Source organism: Myxocyprinus asiaticus, chromosome 21 (genome assembly GCF_019703515.2).
Source record: "Myxocyprinus asiaticus isolate MX2 ecotype Aquarium Trade chromosome 21, UBuf_Myxa_2, whole genome shotgun sequence".
Classification (NCBI taxonomy): Eukaryota; Metazoa; Chordata; class Actinopteri; order Cypriniformes; family Catostomidae; genus Myxocyprinus; species Myxocyprinus asiaticus.
This window is the reverse complement of record NC_059364.1, coordinates 387501-404733: the sequence shown is the minus strand read 5'-3', so window position 1 is coordinate 404733 and position 17233 is coordinate 387501. Positions and strand designations below refer to the sequence as shown.

General features: G+C 37.5%; 1 protein-coding gene across 2 annotated transcripts in view; it reads right to left on the bottom strand.

The window, feature by feature from the left end:
* LOC127411926 (phosphofurin acidic cluster sorting protein 2-like) overlaps nucleotides 1-9057 on the bottom strand; it is an 84484-nt gene extending 75427 nt beyond the window's left edge. For both annotated transcript variants that reach the window (XM_051647837.1, XM_051647838.1), the window contains exon 1: nucleotides 8807-9057. In XM_051647837.1, the coding sequence (XP_051503797.1) occupies nucleotides 8807-9024 (218 nt within the window). In that variant the 5' untranslated portion in view covers nucleotides 9025-9057. The remainder of the gene's footprint in view (nucleotides 1-8806) is intronic.
* Nucleotides 9058-17233: the final 8176 nt, after the last annotated feature.

Here is a 17233-nt window from a genome sequence, read left to right as displayed (position 1 = left end):
ATTTGTAATCTAATTAATTACATGGTATGCTGATTAATTAATGGAATTAATCGCAATTGATCGCATATATAAATACTAGATTCGAAATCCCCTCAAATAACAATAATCAAATAATACTTATAAATAGTTATATTTAAATCATTACAAATAAAATATATATTATAAAAAATAATAATATAGATAAGTAAAATGCATTACATCATTGTGGCACACGAGTAAAGCATTAAAAAAGACAGTAACACTTTACAATAATGTTCCATTTGTTAACATTAGTTAATTACATTAGTTAACATGAACTAATAATGCGCAATACTTTTACAGCTTTTATTAATCTTAGTTAATGTTAATTTCAACATATACTAATACATTTCTCAAATCAAAAGTTGTTTGTTAACATTAGTAAATGCATTATGAACTAACATGAACTTACAATCAACAATTGCATTTTTATGAACTAATATTAAAGATTAATAAATGCTGTACAACAATATAATGTTAACTGTTTGTTCATGATACCTAATGCATTAACTAATATTAACATTAACTAATGGAAACTTATTGTAAAGTGTTACTAAAAAGAAAATTCAAAAAGTGGTTTAAGTATGCAATATTTCATTTATTTCCATATTACTGAACTTATGTCATCTGCCTATCATTGGCCTACAGTTCACACAATCAATTTAGCAATTGAATTCGTCAATCAGTCCGAGATAGATTTATTATGAGGGCTTTTCTAAGGACGCATCAATGCACACCTGCATCACATGCTTTTGGAGCGTCTCGTTTGCATTGCATCATAAACATACCGTCTTTAGGTCGCTGTGTCAAGTTAAACATTGTTTGAAGCTAAGAAAAACACGTCTTGAGATCCCTGCATTCGTATTTGTGCTCCATCAAGCTGTGTTTGAACACAAGAACGTGTTCTCATCTTGTGCTGTCTGCTGTCGGTGAGTGTGGTTTGTTCTCTGTATAAACTGTGTGTTGTCTATACAGCTGGAGTTTCGCTTACTGCCCCCTGGAGAAAACAGGTGGTACTACAAGCTGGAATTGCAGATTCCTTCCAACAGATGGAAGGAATATTCCTTATCACAGTCCAGGGACATGATTACTTGCGTTACATTTTTAACGCATAATTTTTTATTTATGTAATTAATCACGCTGAATTAACACGTTAAATCGTCAGCCCTAATCTATACCAGATATCAGTTAGTGTTACTGCCGTTAAAATGTTTTAATCTGGATGTTGATGTGTATTTTAAAAACCTGGTAATCGATGTCAATGAATTTCACACAGTTGTCTCTTTACCTCGTACCTTGTGGCTAGTAAGAGCGACGGAGTTACCCGCCACTGCCGATTTCTACCCGCATTTGTCAGGTGGGCGGGTGTTAATGTCAAGTCCTGCATCTCCCGCTGAAGCCAGGGACAAAAGGTCCAGTCGTCCCTCCTTATTGGCAGCCTTGTCCACATCCTTAGTTATCGGCAAAATCCACTATTGTTCAACCTCTAATTTCTCATTTCTGTCTGAAATGGCTAAAAAGTTATTTATTTATCATTTCAGCCATTGTAGTCGAGAAGAATTAAAATGATTAATGCATAAAGTAAAAATAGAGTTAAAAATAATAAAGGCATATTTGCCAAATTTTTCCAAAGAATTATATTTAAATATACTGTATGCACCCAAGGATACATAGTAGCCTAATACAAATAATTATTCACCTAAATATATTTTTACTAAAAAAGAATTTGAATGAACTTCCCTCACTTATTTTTGGAGCCTAGTTGAATATTATCCACAGTAATACTGAATTATTATTAAAACTTATTCATCTTTTTTCAATATAATTTTGAACATGATCTAATCCTCCATTACCATATGTTCAACACAACTGAAGTATATAGCCAATACATTTCTGCAAAAAGACAATGCAAACTATTATTGACTCCACATCTGTCTAATGATCAATTGATCCTCTCAAGAAATTAGTGTAGAAGCTTCTAATCTGTGTGAGATTAATCTGCCCTCGTCTGCAGCATCTCAAACACAAACACGTCACTGCAGACAATTATGCAGCACATTACACAACATTCATACAAAAACAGTCACACTTAAAGTGGGTAAATATTTCACATACTGACAAGGATTGTGTCGTTCGCTGTGGTCCGAGTCTCGCTGATTTCACAGATGATTTTAACTGCAGCTGTTCTCATATAAACTCACTCGCCAGAGACCACAAAACCACTAATAAAACATGAATCATCCATGCGAGAGAAACATGACTGTAAATGTATTTAAGTCATATAAACACTAGCGGTGAATACTTCCATGTCGGATAGGTTTAGATAGATGAAATCTCAGTTACAACACACAGATTCAATGCAAATAAAGACAAAATTCCACACTTTCACAGTCCGAGGACAAACACTGTCAAACACAGTGACTTTAAATAACTGTGATTGAATGAACATCTCTGGACATAACAAGAGAAATCTCACAGCTAGTTCAGTTTATTTATCATTCAAACATCAAACTTAAACGTCTTCATACAGAGACAGCCTGAATGTTTCATAAATGTCCTAAATATTCTCCATTCTGACAGAAGTCTGTCTTTAATTCTCATTTTCTTGCTCATGATTTGTGTTGATGAGTCACTCACTGACCTACATTCATTCACACAGATGCTGAAATATAGAATACACATGAAGAAAGTGATCATCTCTGTTCACCACTGACTGATGGTCTCATTCAGTATAGAGCAGTTTGTCATGTCCTATATTCCCTGACTGCACCACAAGTCACCTTGGAGAAAGCATCAATGTCAATGCTTACACAACCATTATGGTTTGGTTACAACCACTACTTTCTTCCATACTAACTAGCTGCTCTCCTATTCATTGGATGATTGTATGTTGCTATTTAATTGGTTAATTCCAGCCATCATCATGGTAGGACATAAACTTTCTAAACCATAACAGCTTGTGCACTGGTGACAAACACTTTTTAAAACCAGCATGATGTTCACAACATTCATTTAACTACACAAGATACTCATTGAGAAAACAGTGTAGGGCCGGACTTGATATTATAGATCAGGATTTGATTGGATGGTGTAAAGTGGGCGTGTCATACCAGAATGAAGTCAGATGTGAATGTGAGTTTGCAGTGGATTGTGGAGGACTGAAACATCGCTGGCACACACTTCTGAAGAGGAGTTTTGATCAGGACGTGGAGACAAATTCACTCTCCAGAGCATCAACACATGTCCCAAAGATAACTCGTCGTTTTCAAAGCTAGCAATATTTACTATTATCATTGTAGCTTTAACACTTTAAGCTCGGATGGGCCTGCGAGAAAAAAACAATCATCAAAATATTAATAATTACAGTCTTGACCAACACAAAATAGGTATCGTTTGAAAGCTTAGAAGCTCTACTTTCCAATGCATGTAGACATCATGACCAAAACTGAACAAGTACTTTAAAATTTGCAGACAAATCAGAAGTGTTCCAGTTTGATCATTTATAATAAAAATATTTGCACTGTCCATATTATTGCAATCAGTAAAAACATCAAACTCATCAAATAGTCATGTGTCATATATGTTGTTGGAAAGCTCTCAAAGAGTAGAATACAACCAGCCTATTTGTTTTACACACAGACACAAATATAGCGAGTAATAGCTAAGTATATGTCTTTGACGATTACGTTGGTGTTGCTGATATGCAATGTTTTAACTTCAAGACAAATAAACAGAACATAAAATATCACACATCATTACTTAGAGGAGGTGATTATCTTTCAAACGAGTCCACACACAAGATAATCAGATGCATAGATCATTAGATAATCCACATGAAGCACAATGTTACATATGACCACCAGGAGATGGCACCAAATACATGATACAGACTCAATGATGACTCAAATGACACAGAATGAAACTCATTCTGTGAAATCTCATTACTAAAATCATGTCTGCATGCTATATAAACCTTTAGTCATTGTTGTGTTTGCATGTGTAATTAGTTCTTATGTACAATTATTATGTTTTATTTGTTTGGAGAGGCTTTTGGACTCTTGAAGACATATTTGGACACTGATAAATTATTTTTGTAAGAATGAATTGCACCCACTAAAAGCGGCGTTTTTCTTTTTTGTTTTTTTGCACGTGCTAACCGCGCTCGTTTAGAGTCACTAAAGGAATTATGCAGATAATTGCTGCTGAATGCAATTTGCACATGCAATTCTGATCTTGCGGTCTGATTCTGAGCGCAATATAGCCGAGGATGCCGCAGACCGCCATATTTGACGCACCCTGCCGGGACTGAACAGCATCACTTTGATCCAGACACCTGGATCATCTCTTAAACATGCAGAACGTGCGCTTGACGACACCGCGCATCTGGATATATGCCAGGTTATAACGCTCTTCAACATCATTTGATGCGGATTTGATTAATTACTGCTGAAATGGTCAGTTGAAAATGTTCACAAACATCTATTTAAAATAAAATCAATTTTAAAGGCTACTTTCATTTGGTGGTAATAGCGTGATGTAAATTGTGCAGGACAAATTGCACGGAGTTTTGTGAATGAAGCGCAATCTTTAATGAGCCTAATTTACATAGAAAGGAGGCGTGTTTGTGCGGAATGACAATGACTTCATTTAAATATTGAAGACGCAGCGCAATTTCAGCGCTGATTGCGCATGCTAAACATGACTGCAGGTGGTTAGTGAATAAGACACAGGTACTTGCACTGAAATACCACATGCAAAAGTGGCGCAACTGTTTAGTGAATCTAACCCAAACTTTTTCTCAGATACAGTTGACATGACTGGGAACAAAACAAAAGCAGTTTTTCTGAGCCACCTTATTTACACCCAGAGATATATAATGTCAAATTTTGTTAATGTTTTTTTGTGTGATTTTTTAGCAGTTTCTTAGACTGAGAGTCTCAGAATGTATCATAATCTATATCAATACAAAGTATATTTACAGTGATACCAAACACTTGATCCTCCTTGTTTCTTTGTCGAGTTATAAGCCTTTAATTTTGGGTATGCCGCTGAAACAGGAAATCTTTAAAAACACCTTCAGAGCTTTAAGGCTTAATGCATTAACTTGCATTAAATTACTATATTCAATATTGACAAGATTTTAGAAAGGCTACATTACCTACAACAAATACTTATTTTACTATTGGTTAACATTAAAGGAATATTCCAGGTTCAATACAAGTTCAATCGACAGCATTTGTGTCATAATGTTGATTACCACAAAAATTCATTTCTACTCATTCCTCCTTTTCTTTAAATGTGTGTTCCAGTGAGTCACTTACAATGGAAGTCAATTAGGTCAAACATTCAAATACTCACTGTTTTAAAAGTATAGACTCAAGACATAAACAACATGTGTGTTAACATGATTTTACTGTGATTAAATCACTTACTAACCACATCTGTGGAAACTTATAGACAATTTTACTATTTTGTTACCATGACGATATAATGCCATAAACCATAAAACATCAATTTAAACATCTTCACAGCTCAAATAATACATGAGTTTTAACAGAAGAAATAATGTAAGTGTTTTTATAAAATTATAAGTGTCACAATTCTGCCTTTAAACCCTCCAAAAATTGACCCCATTGACTTCCATTGTAAATGTCTCACTGGAACACAGATTTAAAGAAAAGGAGGAGCAAGTCGAAATTAATTTTGTGCTAATCAACATTATGACACAAATGATGTCGACTGAGACTAACTTGTATTGAACCCGGAATATTCCTTTAAAGGGATAGTTCACCCAAAAATGAAAATCATCTCATCATTTACTCACCCTCATGCCATCTCACATGTGTATGACTTACTTTCTTCAGCAGTATACAACTGAAGAAAAATAGAAAAATATCTCAGCTCAGGAGGTCCTTAAATGGATGTGGATGGTAACATGATTTTTGATGCTCCAAAAAGCACAGACGATCAGTATTAACGTCATCCATACGACTCCAGCGGTTAAATGAATGTCTTATAAAGCGATACAAAAGATCAATATTTAAGTACTTTTTAACTATAAATAATCACAAAAAGACCAGGAATGTGCATCAAGAAAATAAAGAGTAAAATCTGATTTCATGTTGACTTTAAACACACATGCACTGAGAAACCCTGGCGGTCGGCCTCATGGGAACACCCCTCGTCTTCCGCTGCCGTAGCGGCCGAGAGGATAAGATGAATGCACGAGCGGCGAGTGCTGGGACACATCTAGGTCAGAGCTGATTAATGGAGCTGCACCTGAACAGACCCTCAGTGAAGCGTTTTATCGGCTGAACGCTACAGTCCTGGACACACTTACATCTGGAGACACAACTGTCCTGATCACAGTAATACTGACATCACTGAACTATCTTGCTGCTTTCTGCTGATGTCATCATAAACACCACAATCATCATTCTCACTTGTGTTTTTCTGACCTCAGCAGTCAGACACAAAAACTGTGAAATGCACCAAAGCCTGAAGAAGTGTTTCTCTGAAAACATCATTCTCGGTCTGTTTATTACAGTAGTGTAGACACCACTACACTGTATTATTACACTTGAACACACTGTCTCTCACATCTGAACAACACTGAAGATGCTGGAAGTTCACACACTGGAGAGTCAGCTTGAGAATCTCCATGTGAGGAATGAACATCAACAGCCAATCACTTCCCAGAAGAAAACCAGAAACAGATGATGATGATGGTGATGATGATGGGAGTGTGAAAGCATTCTGAAATTCCCCATTAATTCCCCAAATTAAGAACAGAGACAGAAAATGAAATATACCAGAATGCAACAAATGATACTGATCCAAAAACAACATCTAATCGCATACCAGTTCTCATTTTTACAGTGAAAATGTCCTTTAAAAATAGTCAATATTTCATTTTAGTCACTTTTATTCTGATTAAAATGGCATACAGTTTTAGTCAACGTGTCAAACAGTAACAGACTAGACTTTAATAAAATATTTAAACATTAAGAAAAAAAAAATGTGTAAAGATTTTCTTAATTTAAACATGTATCAAACATATAACGGCTTCATTTAAAATACTGTTCAAATGTCCTTGAGAAAACCTTCTGAATTAACAGCATATAATGAATATACTGAAGTATTAACTACTGTTTAGAAGTGACTGTATTCTGCATTCTTCATGCTTTAAAGACTGTTATTAATTGTCCGTGTTTAGTCAGTTTAAGATATTGTTTTGCGTGTCGCATGTTTTTTCCTGAAACGGCGTATTCACAACATAAGTTTTGCATATTCTGACTAGCGCGTAACTTTAAGTTCAGCTGTTCATTCACTTCATTGTCAAGTTGCAGTATTACACATACTGTATGTTGTGGGTATAGTGATTAATGTCATGTATAAATAAGATGTGTTAATTAGGTAATTAACCTGTTTAAAAGTGGTTCATTTTGCCGGTATTCAGCGCATTCAACTCACACAGCTCAAGAAGGCAAATTGCCAGCATACGGGATTATTGATTAGATGAACCCATGGGCTCTATTTTCACTACACACTACAACCGTGCGTAACGTCTTATCCAATTTTCGTGAGAGCGCTAATTGTAAGTGCAAGTGGGCATGGGTTTGGAGTGTTTGCACTACTGTGGGTGTATTGTATGTAAATGCAGTGGTGCAAACCGCAATGTGTCATTACGCTAAGATGTTTCAATACCACCTCTTAACTTAGCGCAAAGTCTAAATTCAGTTCCTGCATTTGCAGTTTGGAGATTTCACCAGTAGGTTGTGATAAAGTTGTCCAAATTAGAGTTGCTCCGATACCAAAATTTTGGCTTCAGTACAATACCAGCCCTGGTACCTCCGTATGGATACTAACTCGATACTTAGGCAACAAATAATAAAATAAAATACACAGTATATATATTATTTTTAATAATAATAAAAAAAAAAAAGATGCACAACAGAGCTTTACAGTATTAATGAAAACAATCTGATCAGCTGAGGCTGCTACGGCTGAATCACAACATGCTGATATTCAGTACACTTGCTTATATGATACTGCTTACAGACAATAATAATAACCATTTAATATTATATTATTGTTACTATGAGTATTATTGCGACTGCTTTGAATATTACACTTTTATACAGTAGTATAAAATCTGTGTTACAATGGAAGTCAGTGGGGTCATTTTTGGAGGGTTTAAAGGCAGAAATGTGAAGTTTATAATTTTATAAAAGCACTTACATTAATTCTTCTGTTTAAACTCATGCATTATTTGAGCAAAGCTGTTTAAATCATAATTTTTGCAGGATTACAGGGTTTACAGCCTTATGTCATCATGGCAACAAAGTTGTAAAATTGGATATAAGTAACAATTTTACCAAACTAAACTCGTGTTACCATCTGATAAAATGACTGTATTATGGTACTGCCACAGTAGTTTTTTGTAAGGAAAACAAGAACAATGTATTATTGTTATTTTTTTATATTATTAATAATAATAATATTACCAATTCAATATTCTGTTGTATGTTGGTGTTATTAATAATAATAATAATAATAATAAATAAATAAATAAATAAAAATAATAGATATAACAAAAATATATTATTATAGTAAGATTTACAATAATATTGCTCAGTTAGGCAAAACTTCACTGTCATGTTGTGCAAACTTTACATCAATAAGAGTGACCATCAGAATATTGATTAGTGATGCTGAACTTCAACAAACACACAAACACACACTCTTGATTCCAGATGAAACACACTGTATTAAAGTGAGCACAGACCTGGGCACACAGCTCGGACAGGAGCGGTCAATCTCCCAGGTGGCGAAGAGGTTCATCGGGACGGGCACAGATCCGGAGCCCGCGGAGCCCCACAGTACCGCCGCCACGCCGCCCGCTGCTGCTCCTGCCGCCGCTGTGGGAGCTGCTCCGCCGCCGCCGCTGCCCGGGTTCAGGAAGGCGGCCCGAAGCCCTCCTCTCTCGAGCGCTGCCGCCATCATCACTTCAGCCGCTGGACTCTGCGATCGCCTCTGATCGGATCTTCTGAACTGATCTTCTCCAGCGCCCTTAATCTCTGAGCATGAATGAATCAGATGTTCTGGGACTGATGAATCTCTGAGGCGGAGCTCCGACAGACGCTGTATGAGTGTGACCTGTAGAGGGCGCTCAGCACTGACCCCATTACAGAGTACAACAGGGGTAAAGACTCCTCTTAAAGGGACAGTTCACCCAAAAATGTAAATCCTCTCATCATTTACTCATCCTCATGCCATCCCAGATGTGTGTGACTTTCAATCTTCTGCAGAACACAAATGAAGATTTTTAGAAGAATATTTCAGCTCTGTAGGTCCATACAACGCAAGTGAATGGTGACCAGAAATTTGAAGCCCCAAAAAGCACATAAAGGCAGCATAAAAGTAACCCATAAGACTCCAGTGGTTTAATCCATATATTCTATAGCAATATAACAGGTGTGGTTGAGAAACAGATAAATATTTAAGCTCTATATTTCTGTAAATCTCCCCCTTTAACCAGCACCGACCAGTAGCGATGAGCATGAAGTATGTAAATTGCCAAAAAACAAAAGAAAAATAATTGTTAAAGTGAAAGTGGAGATTCATAGTAAAAAAAAAAAAAAAGGACGTAAATATTGATCTGTTTCTCACCCAAACCTATCATATCACTTCAGAAGACTGTCTTTATGTACTTTTTGGAGCTTCAAAGTTCTGGTCACCATTCACTTGCATTGTATGGACCTACAGAGCTGAAATATTCTTCTAAAAATCTTCATTTGTGTTCCGCAAAAGAAAGAAAGTCAAACACATCTGAGACGGCATGAGGGTGAATAAATGATGATAGAATTGTTATTTTTGGGTGAACTATCCCTTTAAGAAAAATGTGATTATTATTATTATTATTATTATTATTATTATTATTATTTTGTATAGGAACTGAAAAATGACATTTCTTTTTATTAATTAATGATGGATCCATATTAATTGTTTGAAAAGAAATAACATAAAACTGTTTTGATTAAAATTATTATTATTTTTTAAATCAGGTGACAATTGGAGTAAAAGGCCCCCAGGGGGGTTAAAGTGATATTGTGTAAATATAGGGGCAATAGTTAAAGGGCAAAATTGGTCAATTTAGGGAAATACTTTTAAGACAGAAAGAGGCTTTTCTGAGTAACAAATGAAAATAATACTTACTCAAAATAAGCACTTCAGAAAAGAGTTAACCGTTTCATTTTAATTTCAATCACATTTGGCATTTCAGAAGATCTCAAGTATTCTATAAAGAAATGAATCTCCATTGTGATTGGATCAGTCAATGTGAGCCCACTTCAAACAAATCTATTCACCCCACTTAATGTATTTATGGGGGGTCTTTAGCTCCTGCAACAGGGGGCTTTTGACCCCAAATACTATCCTTTCACTTATTGGACAGTTATTATAAAACGTTTGATTTAATCACCATGAACAAAACTGAAAATGATTTTGTAAGTGTTTTGTCTCAAAATACATGTGATAATTTCAGGGATTTTCATTAGCTACATACATTTGCAACATTTTAAAAATGATTAAATGTTACATCAAATTACCTCAAAATCAGAAATTACACACTGAACGTAACGATCTCATGGATCAGGAATATTTCTGCAGTGTATAGTGAGAAACAGGTGGTAAAGAAAGTACTGTGGTACCCTGATGTACCCTAATCATCATCATCATCATCATCATCATCAAATTAATTATGACAAAAAATAAATTACAAAAATGCAATTGAACCTTGAAAAAAACAGTGGAGGAATGAGTTGTCAAACAGTCCACCACAAAAGTACAATTCTTTGTCTCAATATGGAAACCTGATTTTTATGTAAAATAGGGTTTCTGAATTATGATAATGTTAAACATGGATCTAATTTCATGTATGATGTATTGAGTTTTCTTTAACTTGTTTTATCATGACCCCTCAGCTCATAACAGACATGAACTGTGAAACTGATGAAGTGATGAAGTTTCAAACATGATGGAGAGATATATAAGAGATATAAGAGAAAAGTGTACTGTATTCAATTCTGTATGTGTATGGTCGGATCTGATGTCATTATAAACAGCTGAATAAATGTGTCGTCTCAGTGTGTGATTGTGTGTCCATCTAGTGGAGAGATCCTGCAGCATCACAACACGACAAACATTTCTCACCAACACCAGCAGATCATGATGGAAATATTTACACCAGGTTTAAATAAACTTCAGTTAACAAGATATGAATCTCTCAACAGGTTATCAGTATAACAAAGACATTAACACCAAACTCAGCATAAACTCTCAAATTAAGTGTATGCTGAAAAACATTTTAATTAATGATATTTTTCAATGTTTGTATTCCTTATGTAGCGGTTTACCATGTTTGCTCCAAACACAGGCAACATTCTCACTCTCTATCAACCTGTAATATCTTGATATAAACATCTTTTGCAGATTATTAACATTAGAATTGACAGCTATCAGGGGTCTGGGTATCTCAGCGAGTATTGACGCTGACTATCACACCTGGAGTCACGAGTTCGAATCCAGGGTGTGCTGAGTGACTCCAGCCAGGTCTCCTATGCAACCAAATTGGCCCGGTTGCTAGGGAGGGTAGAGTCACATGGGGTAACCTCCTCGTGGTCGCTATAATGTGGTTCTCGCTCTTGGTGGGGCGCGTGGTGAGTTGTGCGTGGATGCCGGAGAATAGCGTGAAGCCTCCACACACGCTATGTCTCCACGGTAACACGCTCAACAAGTCACGTGATAAGATGCGCGGATTGACGGTCTCAGACGCGGAGGCAACTGAGATTCGTCCTCCGCCACCCAGATTGAGGCGACTCACTACGCCACCACGAGGACTTAGAGCACATTGGGAATTGGGCATTCCACACTGGGGAGAAAAGGGGAGAGAAAAAAAAAAGAACTGACAGCTATCATTGTTAGTGATTATAATTTTATTTTTTAATTCTGTTCATATGTTAGATAATAAAGACATTGACCATTTCTAGTAAGAACTATTACTACAAGATTTCAACAAACTAAACTTTAGACACTATTAGGAACTCTGTTTTGTAATAAAAAGGTTTTAAAAGAATGGTTCATGGCTCAAATTTCTCAGAAAAAAAAGACGTCCATAAATAGTTTGAAATCATTTAAAAGCATAACGTTATATAATATATGATTTAGTACTGGTTAAAAAAAAAGATATATATATATATATACAGGTGCATCTCAATAAATTAGAATGTCATGGAAAAGTTCATTTATTTCAGTAATTCAACTCAAATTGTGAAACTCGTGTATTAAATAAATTCAATGCACACAGACTGAAGTAGTTTAAGTCTTTGGTTCTTTTAATTGTGATGATTTTGGCTCACATTTAACAAAAACCCACCAATTCACTATCTCAAAAAATTAGAATACATCATAAGACCAATAAAAAACATTTTTAGTGAATTGTTGGCCTTCTGGAAAGTATGTTCATTTACTGTATATGTACTCAATACTTGGTAGGGGCTCCTTTTGCTTTAATTACTGCCTCAATTCGGCGTGGCATGGAGGTGATCAGTTTGTGGCACTGCTGAGGTGGTATGGAAGCCCAGGTTTCTTTGACAGTGGCCTTCAGCTCATCTGCATTTTTTGGTCTCTTGTTTCTCATTTTCCTCTTGACAATACCCCATAGATTCTCTATGGGGTTCAGGTCTGGTGAGTTTGCTGGCCAGCCAAGCACACCAACACCATGGTCATTTAACCAACTTTTGGCAGTGTGGGCAGGTGCCAAATCCTGCTGGAAAATGAAATCAGCATCTTTAAAAAGCTGGTCAGCAGAAGGAAGCATGAAGTGCTCCAAAATTTCTTGGTAAACGGGTGCAGTGACTTTGGTTTTCAGAAAACACAATGGACCAACACCAGCAGATGACATTGCACCCCAAATCATCACAGACTGTGGAAACTTAACACTGAACTTCAAGCAACTTGGGCTATGAGCTTCTCCACCCTTCCTCCAGACTCTAGGACCTTGGTTTCCAAATGAAATACAAAACTTGCTCTCATCTGAAAAGAGGACTTTGGACCACTGGGCAACAGTCCAGTTCTTCTTCTCCTTAGCCCAGGTAAGACGCCTCTGACGTTCAGGAGTGGCTTAACAAGAGGAATACGACAACTGTAGCCAAATTCCTTGACATGTCTGTGTGTGGTGGCTCTTGATGCCTTGACCCCAGCCTCAGTCCATTCCTTGTGAAGTTCACCCAAATTCTTGAATCGATTTTGCTTGACAATCCTCATAAGGCTGCGGTTCTCTCGGTTGGTTGTGCATCTTTTTCTTCCACACTTTTTCCTTCCACTCAACTTTCTGTTAACATGCTTGGATACAGCACTCTGTGAACAGCCAGCTTCTTTGGCAATGAATGTTTGTGGCTTACCCTCCTTGTGAAGGGTGTCAATGATTGTCTTCTGGACAACTGTCAGATCAGCAGTCTTGATTGTGTAGCCTAGTGAACCAAACTGAGAGACCATTTTGAAGGCTCAGGAAACCTTTGCAGGTGTTTTGAGTTGATTAGCTGATTGGCATGTCACCATATTCTAATTTTTTGAGATAGTGAATTGGTGGGTTTTTGTTAAATGTGAGCCAAAATCATCACAATTAAAAGAACCAAAGACTTAAACTACTTCAGTCTGTGTGCATTGAATTTATTTAATACACGAGTTTCACAATTTGAGTTGAATTACTGAAATAAATGAACTTTTCCATGACATTCTAATTTATTGAGATGCACCTGTATATATTTAAATCTTTAAATTTGAATTATCATGCTTCCTTACACCTCAAATAAAATAAATCCATCATCAGAGTCACTTACTGCTTTAGTTAGTTAACTGCTTTGCATTTAAGGATTTAAATTTGATTTGTTGTAGGTGTTCAGATGATGTTTGATTCCACAGCAGATGGCAGTGTTGAACTAAAATAAGTTTGAGAGTATCCTCAGTTTTATGCAGTAAACAGGTTGCTGTAACAAGACTTTATCTTAGTCTTTAGTTGTCTTCGTGAACATCATAAATGTGTTCAAATTATGTACAAAGTGCACATCATCTTAGTTCAGCATTGGTAATGGTAACCTTCTGTAATCATGTTAGCAGTGATCATTATTACACATCTTTCATCTTCTCATTTGTGTCTTTTGTGAGTCTGTTACACACGTGTGAGTTTCCAGGATAATGAAGCTGTATTCTCAATCACACCTGCATAGATGATCATACACAGAAACTCAACCACACACGCTTTACATTGAACTGTCATGATGACATATTATTACATAATAACACACTTATATGGAGGACTGCCATACTTGTGTGGCTTGTCTGTAAATAAAATAAAATAACTAATAACAGAATATTTTCATTATTAGAGATCTGCACAATCAGAAAAGAGAGGGTTTTACAAGAGGGGCTTAACAAACACCATTAATGAGTCTTGATCTGTGTGTTTGTAAGGTTACAGAGGAAACATTTGTCTTTCTCTATCTGACTTTATTTTTCAGAAGTGGATCTCTGCAGCAGATACTGTCATGATGTTTGAGATGTTTAACAGATATGTACAGGTTGCACAGAGTAGGGACAGCTGAATCTTTGAAAAATAATGCACACCTCGAGGTGGTAATGTGGTCACAATGCACAGCGATTGCAGTGCATTATTTTTCAATAATTCAACAAGCCGAAGTCAATTATTCCGCTTATACCACGATTATAACACCTCAAGACATTTTCTAATTTGCGTCCATAAAACGCTCTTGTGAGTGGATCTACTTTCTTCCAGCACAGATTCAGCGTCTTGTTTTGATACAGCCTGAACCTCTGTTGCTAGATCAAAAACAAGAACTGCGTCATAGTTGTGCATTTACTGGAAAATAATTGCACACCTTAGAACATCTGTCAACCAATCAGAATCAAGCATTCAACAGACCTGTGGTATAAAAACAATTATAGCACTCATTATGTTTATTGTTATGGGCAAAGTGTTTTTGTTTTTGTTTTATTGAGCCATTTTGTTCTTACAGTTTAAAAAACTAAATTTGATGCGATGTCACAAAAAAACGAGGTCTGCGCGTAAACTCTGAAATGTGATTGATAGTAGAGTAACCAAATACGTAATTCGATTCTGAGCTGTTTATGAGGGGAGACTGTTTTGTTAAGATAGCACATATATCCATCAGATCTTCTCTATGCGTCTGATCATGCACAGAATATCACAATGGCTTGTTTAAAAACAGAAGACAATGATGAAATCTGAAAACTCAAAGCTCTCTTATTTGTGTCCATGGTTTACCTGCATTACATAGTCATGACAAAGCCGTTAAAATACTGGATAACTTTACACAGACATGGTTAGTAAGCGATTTTATCACACTAGAGTCATGCAAACACGCATTATGTTTAAATATTGCAGCTATATTTTTGAAAAACAGTGTGTATTAATTTTTTTTTTTTTTCATTTTCATGTTCATGCTCATGTTTGTGTTTAGTGTCAAGTCAAGTTTGTTTGGTTTCATGTTTCTGGATTTACCACATATATTATGAATAAACTGCACTTGGCCAGGGTCCCACGTCATGGTCACAGAGCTTGCGCCATCTTCTGCCCCAGATCCTGAGTCTACACCATGCCATGTCACAATAACGCCTTCAGTCTGCTCCATGCCATGTCACAAGCCGAAGCCTCATTCTGCTCCATGCCATGTCACAGCAACACCAGAGTCTGCTCCCTGCAATGTCACAGTAACCCTTCAACCTGCTCCATGCCATGTCACAACCAAGCCTCATTCTGCTCCATGCCATGTCACAGCCACGCCTGAGTTTGCTCCATGCCATGTCACAGCCACGCCAGATTCTGCTCCCTTCCATGTCACAGCAACGCCAGAGTCTTCTCCCAGCCATGTCACAGCAACACCAGAGTCTGCTCCCTGCCATGTCACAGCAACGCCAGAGTCTTCTCCTTGCCATGTCACAGCAACACCAGAGTCTGCTCCCTGCCATGTCACAGCAACGCCAGAGTCTTCTCCTTGCCATGTCACAGCAACGCCAGTGTCTGCTCCCTGTCATGTCACAGCAACACCAGAGTCTTCTCCCTGCTATGTTACAGCAACGCCAGTGTCTGCTCCCTGCCATGTCACAGCAACGACAGAGTGTGCTTCATGCCATGTCACAGCCAAACTTCAGTCTGTCTCTGCTCCACGATCCAGGCCCACCCCTGCTCCATGGTCCAGGCCCACCTCTGCTCAACGAGCCAGCGCCCATGCCTGCCATGGCCAACGAGCCAGCGCCCATGCCTGCCACAGCCAACGAGCCAGCGCCCATGCCTGCCACGGCCAACGAGCCAGCGCCCATGCCTGCCACGGCCAACGAGCCAGCGCCCATGCCTGCCACGGCCAACGAGCCAGTGCCCATGCCTGCCACAGCCAACGAGCCAGCGCCCATGCCTGCCACAGCCAATGAGCCAGCACCCATGCCTGTCACGGCCAACAAGCCAGCGCCCACGCCTACCACGGCCAAGTCAGTGACCCTGTCTTACCATGTTACAATGTCATGCCATGTAGACACGTCAAGTCGCCACGGCCACCACCACCAACCCCAGCTCCCTCTTGAACTCTGTGTTTATGATTTGGGGCATCGGGAGCCGCCCCTAGTGGGGGGGAAATGTCACGTTTAGATTTGTTTTTGTTCATTTTTTGTGTTAATGTCTTTTATTTTGAAAAGCAGTTCCATGTCATGTTATTTCCTGTTTCCCTGCCATGTCATGTGATTCCCTGTTTCCATGTCAAGTCATGTAATCATCCTGTTTCCCTCATGTTCATTGTGTCTGTTTCCCATTGGTTCATAGTCTTGTTATTGGTTCTATCATGTCATTGGTTTATGCTCATTGTCTTGTTATCTTGTTTAGAGTTCTATTTGTTCATTGGTTTATGTTTCCCATGTCCATGTATTTAACTCTCATGTTTCCATTGTATCAGAGTCAGGTATTGTTTGTATGTTTGTTTGTGTTGACGTGCTTAGGTCAAGTCAAGTCAAGTCAAGTCCATGTTCATGCTCATGCTCATGTTTGTGTTTAGTGTCAAGTCGTTTGTTTGGTTTCATGTTTCTGGATTTACCATGTATATAAGGAATAAACTGCACTTGGGTTCTT